The 12069-nt window shown below is 40.2% G+C and overlaps 1 protein-coding gene across 1 annotated transcript in view; it reads right to left on the bottom strand.

Annotated features, from left to right (window-relative positions):
* Positions 1-179: 179 nt before the first annotated feature.
* The window catches only part of SKA2 (spindle and kinetochore associated complex subunit 2), a 44399-nt gene continuing 32509 nt past the window's right edge, over positions 180-12069 (bottom strand). Inside the window, exons 3-4 of the mRNA XM_011953675.1 lie at positions 9404-9580; positions 180-2503 (exon numbers count right to left, since the gene is read on the bottom strand). Coding sequence (XP_011809065.1) covers positions 2435-2503; positions 9404-9580 — 246 coding nt within the window. The 3' untranslated portion in view covers positions 180-2434. The remainder of the gene's footprint in view (positions 2504-9403; positions 9581-12069) is intronic.

The following is a 12069-nucleotide window of genomic DNA, read 5'->3' as shown; positions in this document are numbered from 1 at the left end:
CGGGCGACGAGGCGGGCGCCTGTAGTCCCAGCTACTCGAGAGGCTGAGGCAGGAGAATGGCGTAAACCCGGGAGGCGGAGCTTGCAGTGAGCTGAGAACTGGCCACTGCACTCCAGCCTGGGCGGCAGAGCAAGACTCCGTCTCAGAAAGAAAAAAAAAAGAAGATAAAGGGATGCAAATTAGTTATACAGGTTTTAATTTCAGACAACAGAATAGTGGCTATTAACAGTAAAATCAGTAAGTATTCTGGACATGTTTAATTTCAATATTCAGGTAGGGGATTTTATTGGAAATATGGATCTAGAGCTAGAGGAAGAAGTTGTATTAGGAGTCATCCACAAAGAGGCTTGAGAAACCAATGAAAATGTGTTGAGAAGTGCATAGAGAACAATGTTAAGGGGGCTGTGGGGGAAAAATAACATTTGGAAGATAACTGAAGGAAATCATAGAGGAAAAATAGTACAATCTAATTTTTCTCCCTAACTGAAAGCAAAACCACTTTTAATACTATTATAAGAAGAATTTATTATGAGCTCTCCATGATACTACCATTTTTTCAATCCCAACAATCATTATCACATCCCAGAGCCATCTCATGACAAGAACTTTCTAAATACTAATTACCTGAACACTGAAGAAAATTAACATCTGATACTAAGGTGTAACATATTTCTCTGTAATTAAAAAAGAGGCGGCTGGGCATGGTAGCTTACTCCTGTAATCCCAGCACTTTGCGAGGCCGAGGTGGGTGGATCACCATCAGGAGTTCAAGACCAGCCTGGCCAAGATGGTGAAAACTCATCTGTACTAAAAATACAAAAAATTAGCCAGGCGTGGTGGCGGGCACCTGTAATCCCAGCTACTCAGGAGGGTGGGGCAGAGAATTGCTTGAACCTGGGAGGCGGAGGTTGCAGTGAACTGAGAGCATACCACTGCACTCCAGCCTGAGCGACAGAGTGAGACTCCATCTCAAAAAAAAAAAAAAAAAAAAAAAAAGGAGGCTTTCTGTTCTTGAAATACTCAAACTAGACAGGACAATTTTAAGTGAAGCTGTTCTCACAACCCTGTTTTTCAGCTATTGTAAGTTTGTTAATGGACAAACATGCTCATAACTGAAATTTAAAAATTACATAAAAGTATAATTCTATAACCTGCAGAACATTTGATATATTTTTCCAAGTCCTTTCAATGCTTAGTTTTTATTACATGTATGTAATATCACTTACTGAAGGCTTACTAAATACTGAACCCTGTATTAAAACACTGTACTGTCTTGTCCCTCCAAACATTCTGACACTCAGAAGTTAAGTGATCTGCCCAGGGTCATAGCTAGATTTTAAAACCTGCTACTTACATCTCAGATATGACTCCAAGGCCCGATGTTCATTACAAAACTGCAATACCTGCTTTCCCTCTCCCCCACTTAGCATAGTTTCAGCATTTCCCAGAACATTAACAGTAATAATTTATTGGCAACTTGACCTCTTATTGTATACATCAACATGATTTATTTTCCTCTTCACCTAGTACCAGCCAAATGTGTATGTACATTGCTATCATAAACAACCCTGTGATTAACATCTTTGTATCAAGATCTGTCTCTACTTTGAACAGTTTCCTTATTGCCAATAGTTATTTTAAAATAAATAGTTATTTTAAAGGGAAATTGACACATATAACACACTCACAAAACTGGCAAGTAGCAGGTAAGTGCTCTTCTAATTTCAGTTTCTTAACTTTCATGTAGAATGAACAATTACAGTAATAAAGGCTGAAGGAAAACAAAGGTATTATTGAAATACACCAGGGACAGCCTAAAACAGCGTTAGAAAGCAAGTTCATGCTGCTCAACATTAGCAGGCAAGGGAAATAGGGAAAAAAAATACGCAAAAGTGGCTATCACAGAAAAGCCAGCTTATTACTTTAGGTTTTGTGGGAGACTACAGGTCACATAAAAGCAGTCTCAACAATAATGTGGGCACATGCGCAATCAACATTTACAAAATGAAATTATATATAATGTGTAATACAAATATTTTACCTATACTTTAATTTCCAAAGCTGCATATCGAATGACTGAAATGTACATAAACATTCTTTTATGATGGACCAGAACATCTACATTATCATGACTTAGAAAAAGAAAACAGATGCAAAATAGTGTTAGGAGACTTTCTTGCCTGAAATTACAAGACTAAGTGTGTGTGTGCATGCATGTATACATATATTTAAATCGTTTTATTCTCCTTTGACCCTTTTGGCTGAACTTTATTCATATATTATCTGGCCTTATAGTCTCTCTCATGAAAGACATCATTATCCAGTCATTGAAGCCAAACCTCCTTCACCAGCCCCCAATCTCTAGACATCAAGGGTTAACAAAACGTCTTCCTATAAGCTCTTCTCTGTTAGTTTCCTTTCCAGATCCATTTCTTCATAAATCTGGCATGTGAGATTTGAATTGCTCTGCCGCAGTTTTCTCTTCTGTAGTCAGTGGTGACAGCTAAAAAATAAGTGATAAAATTTTTATTTCAAACACCTTCAAAGACTGTTAAATCAGTTTAGTTAACTTCTGCATTGTCGACCAATAAATGTTTCCCTAAGCTTATACTATGTATGTAATCACAGATTTAGAAGGGCAAGGGAAAAAACAGATACTTGGCTATTTATATACAAGGTCCTATGATGTTTGAGCTTCTAAAGAACTTGTAATTAAGTTGAAGAAACAAGACCAAGAAATCAAACAATTTAAGGATTATAGCGGAACCAAAGAAGTCATGTTTGGATGCCATATTCTAAAAGTACAGTCAACCCTCAGTATTTGTGGGAGATTGGTTCCAGGATAACAAAATCCACAGATGCTCAAGTCCCTTATATGAAATTGTGTAGTATTTGCATAGAAACTGTACACATCCTCCTGTATACTTTAAGTCATCTCTAGATTACTTATAATACCTAATTCAATGTAAATGCTATGTACATAGTTGTTACACTATATGGTGGAAGGAATAAATGATAAGGAAAAAAGTCTACAGTTGTTGAGTATAGATGCAACCATCTAATTTTTTTCCAAAATTTTTTTTCTATTTTTGAAACAGGGTCACTCTGTTGCCCAGGCTGGAGTGCAGTGGTGCGATCATGGCTCCCTACAGCCGCAACCTCCTGGGCTCAAGCAATCTCCCACCTCAGCCTCCTGAGTAGCTAATTTTTAACTCATTAGTACACAAATTTTTAGCTGGGCATGGTGGCACACACCTGTGGTCCCAGCTGCTCGGGAGGCTGTGGTCGGAGGATCACTTGAGCCTGAGAGGTCGAGACTGCAGTCAGCCATGATGGTGTCACTGCACTCTAGCCTGGGCAGCAGAGCAAGACCTCATCTTAAAAAAAGAAAAAACAGGCTGGATGCAGCGTCTCATGCCTGTAATCCCAGCACTTTGGGAGGCTGAGGCGGGTGGATCACCTGAGGTCAGGAGTTTGAGACCGGCCTGACCAACATGGTGAAACCTCATCTCTACTAAAAATACAAAAAATTAGCTGGGCATGGTGGCGGGCGCCTGTAATTCTAGCTACTCGGGAGGTTGAGGCAGGAGAACTGCTTGAACCTGGGAGGCGGAGGTTGCAGTGAGCTGAGACTGCGCCATTGCACTCCAGCCTGGGCAACGAGAGTGAAACTCTGTCTCAAAAAAAAAAAGATAAAAGAAAATGTATTATCATTCCACAATAACTTCAGAAAAAGGAAAGACTTCTGAGCTGATTTATTCAGCAACTGACCAATGTAAGGACTCAATTTTTTCCATCTGACAGCTCTAATATTCCTGGATGGTATTACCCTCAAGCTGACAGCAGATGGCTTTAACGGTTCTAGGTATCACAACTCTATACAGTGTCCAGAAGAAGAAGCATTCTCTTCTCAGGGTTCTCTTAGCAGTCAGTAAAGTCTTCCTGGTTACCTACTTCCAGACTATCCTTACTCACATGTCATTTGGGTTACAAACCCATTCCTCAACCACTGTTAGTTAAAAAATAAAGTCCATTCCCTATGCCAATCAGATGCACCCCTGGAGCCGAGGATGAGGCCAGCTTCATCTCAGGCACATGGCTATGAGGGACAACACACATCTCAAGAAAGTCAGTATAGTCATGTGTCACTTAATGACAGGAATATGTTCTGAGAAATATATGGTTAGGCAGTTTCATATGTGAACATCATAGTGTACTTACACAGAGATTGTATATATACACTCAGGCTATATGGTATAGCCTACTGCTCCTGGGCTACAAATCTGTACAGCATCTTACTGTGCTGAATACTGTAGGCAGTGGTAACACATGGTATTTTTATATCTAAACATCTGAAGAGTACATAAAAATATGCTGTTATAATCTTCTGGGACACTGCCATATATATTTGGTCCATTGTTGACCAAAACATAATTATGCACTGCATGTCTACACTCTGGTAGGCAGGAAAGGAGAACAGATGCTGAGAAACAAAAACAGCCAATAGCATCTACCAAAAGCAGGTAGCAGCAAAAGAAGGAGGGAGGCTGAAGGGAAGTTGTAAGGGACTTTCACAGAGCACCAACAAACAGCCTGCCTGAAACAAAGGGTTATGTGGGGAATTAATAGGAGGTACAACCTGAAGAATCAAGTAGTTACAATTCTGCCAACTATATAGGTCATCTCTAGAGAGACTGCCAAATCTGGAACACCCCAGACCTACAGAATCAGAATCTCTAGGGCAGCACTGTCCAATAAAACTTTCCATGATGCTGGAAATATTCTATATTGGCACTGTCCAATCAGTAGGTGAAGAACTTAATGCTTATTTTTCATTTAACTACCTTAAATATAAATTTCATTTCTTTTTTTTCTTTTTTTTTTATTTGAAATGGAGTTTTCACTCTTGTTGCCCAGGCTGGAGTGCAATCTCAGCTCACTGCAACCTCCACCTCCCAGGTTCAGGAGATTCTCCTGCCTCAGCCTCCCGAGAAACTGGGATTACTGGCACCCGCCACCACACCTGGCTAATTTTTTGTATTTCTTTAGTAGAGATGGAGGGTTTCACCATGTTGGCCAGGCTGGTCTGGAACTACTGACCTCAGGTGATCCACCTGCCTCAGCCTCCCAAAGTGCTGGGATTACAGGCATGAGCCACGGCACCCAGGCCTAAATTTAAATTTATATAGCCACATTAGGTTATGCAAATAGGACAGCCCAGATCTAGAACAGCCACAGAACCTATATGATTCTGATATGCAGCTGGTTCCACTGATCAAACCAACATTTGCCCAACATGTTCACAAGGATAAAATAAAAAACAATCATATGTCTTACTACAACCCAAACAGTTACAGGATTTCCTTCTTCTGCCTCAAAAAAAGGAAATGTTATTCTGACAAGACTTGGTTTTTCGTTTTGTTTTTGTTTTAGAGACAGGGTCTTGTTCGATCGCCCAGGCTAGAGTGCAGTGGTGTGGTCATAGCTCACTGCAACCTCTAACTCCTGGGCTCAAGCAATCGTCCCACCTCAGCCTCCCAAGTAGCCTCCCAAGTAGCTGCAACTACAGATGCACACCCAGCTGTAAGATTGATGAATCCATGTTGCTCCTTGTGATCCCTATAAAACCTTTCAGACCATCTGTTTAATAAATTCTCAAATAATTTTTCCAGGAATTAAAGTCAAGTTAACCAGTCTAAAGTTTGTAGAAATTTTACTTCTTTATCACACATATTTTGGAAGATCATGGAATACTACATATTCTACTTTTAATGCCTTTTTAATTTTCTATTTATTGTTATATATGTTTGGGGCGTTTGTTTTGCTATTTTTTGTTTGGGTGTAAGTTTAGTCCCTTTTCTCTTTTGATGAGACCACCTTTATAATTAAGCATATTTAAACCTCAGTTTAAATATGAGGGCACGGAGGCTCACATCTGTAATCCCAGCACTTTGAGAGGCCAAGACAGGTGGATCACTTGCGGTCAGGGGATCGAGACCAGCCTGGCCAACTTGGTGAAACCCCATCTCTACTAAAAATACAAAAAAATCAGCTGGGCATGGTGGCACATGCCTGTAGTCCCAGCCACTTGGGAGGCTGAGGCAGGAGAATTGCTTGAATCTGGGAGGCCAAAGTAGCTGTGAGCCAAGATCGTGACACTGTACTCCAGCCTGGGCAACAGAGGGAGACTCCATCTCAAAAAACAAACAAACAAACAAGCAATAAATAAATAAATAAATAAACCTCAGTGTTTTTTTCTCTTTTTTTCTTCGTCAGTCTTAATATCCCCTAAGAAAGATTACAAAATTAGTATGTATTACCTTTCTCCTACCTCCTTTTCTGTTCTGTATTTATTATTTAGTATTATCAGTTCAAGTGTTCTTTTTGAATATTATAAATTCAAATATATTTTCTACCCTTCCAAATGAAAAACCACTCATTGATAAAGATTATAGCAAGATAATACCTGAAAAGATATACATTTTGTTATCTATAAACAAAGCACTATTGGTTCCGAGGAAACTTTATCCTTTTCTTGTCCTTCTTGTTCCCCAAATAATTTTTTTTTTTTTTGAGACAGAGTCTCGCTCTGTCGCCCAGGCTGGAGTGCAGTGGCCGGATCTCAGCTCACTGCAAGCTCCGCCTCCCAGGTTTACGCCATTCTCCTGCCTCAGCCTCCCGAGTAGCTGGGACTACAGGCACCTGCCACCTCGCCCGGCTAGTTTTTTGTATTTTTTTAGTGTTAGCCAGGATGGTCTCGATCTCCTGACCTCGTGATCCGCCCGTCTCGGCCTCCCAAAGTGCTGGGATTACAGGCTTGAGCCACCGCGCCTAGCCTCCCCAAATAATTTTAAAGCCCCTTTAAAATAACCTTTTGCTTATTTTAGAAAATTTCAGAGGCCTTAGCTCAATCTGCCTTTGGCTTTTTCTTTCTTTTTTTTTTTTGGAGAAAGAGTCCCACTCTGTTGCCAGGCTGGAGTGCAGTGGCACGATGTCGGCTCACTGTAACCTCCACCCCCCAGGTTCAAGCGATTCCCCTGCCTCAGCCTCCAGAGTAGCTGGGACTACAGGCATGCAACACCATGCCTGGGTAATTTTTAGTTATTTTAGTAGAGACAAGGTTTCACCATATCAGCCAGGATGGTCTCGGATCTCCTGGCCTCGTGATCCTCCCGCCTCGGCCTCTCAAAGTGCTGGGATTATAGACGTGAGCCACCACACCCAGCCCCGTTGGCTTTCCTAACTAATTTTGCAGGTTTCTCCCTATGACCTTTTAATATTTGAAATTTATTTACAAATTGTACCTTGCAAGTCCTTTAAACTCTGGGCTCATATAACTGTTTTTGGTTATCAGCTCTACAGATGTCATTCCCATTCACATTTGGATCATAAAAATTTTGTCAATATTATGGTTTATTAAGCCTCTCTTTTAAACATCTCTCAGAAGATTAAGTATCATATCTGCATTCCCTCTGAACTTTCTAATACTATATCATTTTTATTTTAGTTTATTTAAAAAAATTTTTTTGGACAGTCTCACCCTGTCACCCAGGCTGGAATTCAGTGGTGCAATCATAGCTCCCTGCTGCCTCAAACTCCTGGGGTCAAAGGATCCTTCTGCCCCAAATAGATGGAACTACCAGCATGCACTCCCATGCCCAGTAAATTTAAAATATTTTTTTCTTTTTTCTTGGTAGAGATAGGGTCTCACTATGTTGTCCAGGCTAGTCTCAAACTCCTGGCCTCAACTGATCCTCCTGCCTTGACCTCCCAAAGTGCCAAGATTATAGGCATGAGCCACTGTGCCCAGCATACTATCTCATTTTTAAAGTAGTAGGTACAAGACTTACTATAGCCAACATTTCCCAATTTGGTCATCATTGATTCTAAAATATGACCACCTCTTTCAAGTTTTATAACTTTTAAATCATTTCTTCTTCTTTGCCATAACGTGATCCAAAGTAAAAGCTCCCTTAGTTTTCGGCCTTTGACATAAGTATTGTTCATTTCAGGTATTTCTTCAACTGAAAACCTTTACAGATAGTCAGATGATTGAAATCCTCCATCACTGGCTGGATATGGTGGCTCACACCTGTAATCCCAGCACTTTGGGAGGCCGAGACGTGCGGATCACGAGGTCAAGATATCAAGACCATCCTGGCTAACACGGTGAAACCCTGTGTCTACTAAAACTGCAAAAAATTAGCCAGGCATTGTGGCAGGCACCTGTAATTCCAGCTATTCTGGAGGCTGAGGCAGGAGAATCACTTGAACCCGGGAGGCAGAGGTTGCAGTGAGCCGAGATCGTGCCATTGCACTCCAGCCTGGGAAACAAGAGTAAAACTTCATCTCAAAAAAAAAAAGAAATCCTCTATCACTATACAACTACTTTTATGTACCAATTTGTAGTCTCAAAAATATACCATCGATTTATTATATCCACTGGGGGAAATTTGTAAATATTCAAAATATCATCTTCTCTTTGCCCTCTCACCCATGTTTATTCTGTGCTTCAAAAAATTTATGGTTCTATACAGATATGTTGTCATGTACATCTGGAACTATACTTAATCAGCTATTTGTTTCCTAAGAACAAGGTTATGTGCTCTATTGTCAGGCACATATAATGAAGAATGTGTGATCTGATGATTTATAAAAGCTTATATACATACTTTTTTTGCATTTAATTTACTAGGATGTGGCACAACCCTTACTGTTTTAAATTCTATCTCCCCATTACCTCTATTCCCTGTTTAATTTGCCCTTTATTCTTCTGCTATTCATCTCCTTGTGATTATAACAGATACATCTTAGGTATCATTTTATCATTCTAAGCAGATGTTATTCTATTTTTTCCCCTCCATTTGCAATTTAAAGTATTCTTGATCAAACTGACCTGGGTAATTAACCTTTCTGATTTACTCTAGCTATAAGCCCATAATTCAAAGTATCTTAAGCCAAAATTTAGTGCAAAGTCGGCAAATAAATATCACATATGCCTTCCTCCTTCCCATGCTCGTGGCAGACAGTGCTATTATTCTGCCATGCCCAGACACAGCTCCTTAATACAGCACTCTAACCAACCATTTTCTAGACATCTCATTCTCACTAGTACTTGCAGGAACCAGCTAAGCTGCTAGATTTAATAAGTATTACCAAGTTTTCTGCCATGGTTACATAATTCAAGACGGCACACTTCTTTATTAACCATGTCAAGTCCATATGCTTATTTTTGAATAAACAGAAATAAGAGCCATTATATTCAGGGTATCAGGAAAATCTTTCAATAGTTCAAACTGACTGCTGAGTTTCAAAGTTTAAGTTACAGCAAGTGTATTTTTTAAGGCAACACTCAGAGCTAAAGTTATACAAATCTAACCTGTCAATTGAAAGAAAGCATTACCTCCAGGTCTGTTTGCTTCTGTAGTTTTTGTATCACATTCATAGTTTTATTCACAGTAGCACATATGCGGCTCTTAGTCTCTTTCTGCTCAACAGCAACTGGTTTAAAGCGGGCATACAAAGTTTGATATCGAGACTTTATTGCTGACAATTCCTTTAAGAGTGTAACTGGATTTTTCTACATCAGGAAAAAAGTTAACATGTATTAAATTATGAAAGATTAAGCTTTTTAAGAATTAAAATACTGTATACATACAACAAACACATCCTACCATCCATTTAATTGAACACCGTTGAGTATTTAATTATGCAGCCACATGACATCAGATGGGTGGTGGGGAAGACAGAAAAGTACAAGACCTAGATCCTATTCTCAAGAAATGTATAACCTAGGTACAGAAATAACCCACCAAAAAAACTGGCAATATTAAACAGCAAATAAGGGTCACCTTAGATATATAACATTTGATGCATAGTTCACAATAATAAATTATATATTTCTAAAATACAATTCTAAATGCTATTCGGAAGGCAATAAAAGGCACTATTTGTACTTGTTCTTAAAGAATAAGACAACATGAAACTACGTATAAAACTTTTTTTTTTTTTTTGAGACGGAGTCTCACTCTGTTGCCCAGGCTGAAGTGCAGTGGCGCAATCTCGGCTCACTGCAAGCTCGGTCTCCTGAGTTCACATCATTCTCCTGCCTCAGCCTCTGGAGTGGCTGGAACTACAGGTGCCTGCCACCATGCCCGGCTAATTTTTTTATATTTTTAGTAGAGACGGGGTTTCACCGTGTTAGCCAGGATGGTCTTCATTTCCTGACCTCGTGATCTGCACGCCTCGGCCTCCCAAAGTGCTGGGATTACAGGCGTGAGCCACTGCGCCTGGCCAAAATCCATAAACATACTATCATGGGGATAAAGTATGTATAAATTTCAATTTATTTATATATATACAAAATATAAAATTCATGCCAACCCAACCGTATTTATAAACTATATTGGTTTTCCAGATTTGTAATACTATAACTATATTGGTTTTCCAGATTTGTAATATAAATTACCACTATTCCATAAAAGACATTTCAATTGGGCCCCTTCTGCCACTTGGTAATTCTTTCCTTTCTTTTAATTTTTTTTTTTTAATAGAAACAGGAATCTCACTCTGTCGCCCAGGCTGGTCTTAAACTCCTGGCCTTAAGCGATCCTTCTGCATCAGTCTCCCAAAGTGCTAGAATTACAGGTGTGAGCCACTGCACCCTGTCAGATTTCTTTTTTTATGGTTAGGTAAGATTCATGTATTTTCAGGCCCACCAAGTGACAACACAATTAATAAAAAGATCTATACCATAACTGTAAATTTTCGCAGGATAGAAAAAATATTCTGAAACTTCCAGGTGATAAGTAAGGGACTGGGGTAGGCTGAGAAGGAAAGCACAGACAAAGGATCAGGAATGAGAATGGCATCTATTTTTCAACAGCAACAATAGAAGCTAGAAAGCCACGAAGTAATGATGTTAAAATTAAGAGAAAATCTCCAATCTAGAATTCTATATTCAACAAAACCATTCATCAAATAAAGGGTTAAAGGGTGCAATAAAGACTTTTTCAAACATTCAGCATCTCAAAAAGTCACCTCCTGCCTGGAAGCTTGCGATCAGCAGCCTCCTCCCCAGTGCCTCCTGGATCAAGCTAGAGACTGCTGGCACCCCAGGAATGTCCCTGCCCATCCTGCCAACTCTCTGTTCATTCTTGGATTTAACTTATTACTTTTTCTGCCTCTGTTTCCACCCAGCTACCTCTCTTGTCCTGAGGGTTAGGCTGGAGTGACAGTATCTGTCCCCCAACCAACCCAAGAAAGAGGATGCCAGAAGGAAAATGCCAACCATTGGAGGTGCCCAACAGCAGAATGGGCTACTCTGAGGGGTAGTAAGAGCCCCATTTCTGGAGGTATGCAAATCTTGACTGGACAGCCAGCTCTGAGATTTTATCAGGGCACTTCTATACCTGTGGGACATTGGACTGGATGAGCTCTGAGCCAGCTTCCACTCCTACCTGAATAGAGAACTCACTGTACCCACCCACAACACAGGATAAACACATGTCCTCACTGAAAAAAAAAAAAAAAAAAAAAGTTAACTTTCTGTATAATCTTCCTTGTGAAGCATCTAAAGGATATACTTCCAGATCAAAGAAATAAACCACCAAAGAGTGAAACATATGATCCAACACAGGAGTAAAATAAAGGGAAATACCAAAATAATGGTAAAGAAATCCCAGAAATGCCAGGCACGGTGGCTTATGACTATAATCTCAACACTTTGGGAGGTCAAGATGGGTCGATCACATGAGGTTAGGAGTTCGAGACCAGCCTGGCCAACGTGGTGAAACCCAGTCTCTACTAAAAATACAAAAATTAGCCGGGCATTGTGGTGAGCGCCTGCAGTCCTTGCTGCTCAGTAGGCTGAGGCAGGAGAATCACTTGAGCCTGGGAAGCAGAGGTTGCAGTGAGCCGAGATGGTGCCATTGCACTCCAGCCTGGGTGACAACAGCGAAACTCCCTCTCAAACGGTGGCTCAAGCCTGTAATCCCAGCGCTTTGGGAGGCCGAGATGGGCGGATCACGAGGTCAGGAGATCGAGACCATCCTGGCTAACATGGTGAAA

Source organism: Colobus angolensis, unplaced genomic scaffold, assembly GCF_000951035.1.
Source record: "Colobus angolensis palliatus isolate OR3802 unplaced genomic scaffold, Cang.pa_1.0 Scaffold37, whole genome shotgun sequence".
In the NCBI taxonomy this organism is placed as follows: Eukaryota; Metazoa; Chordata; class Mammalia; order Primates; family Cercopithecidae; genus Colobus; species Colobus angolensis.
Note: the sequence above shows the minus strand (reverse complement) of the source record. Positions and strands in the feature narration are given on the sequence as shown.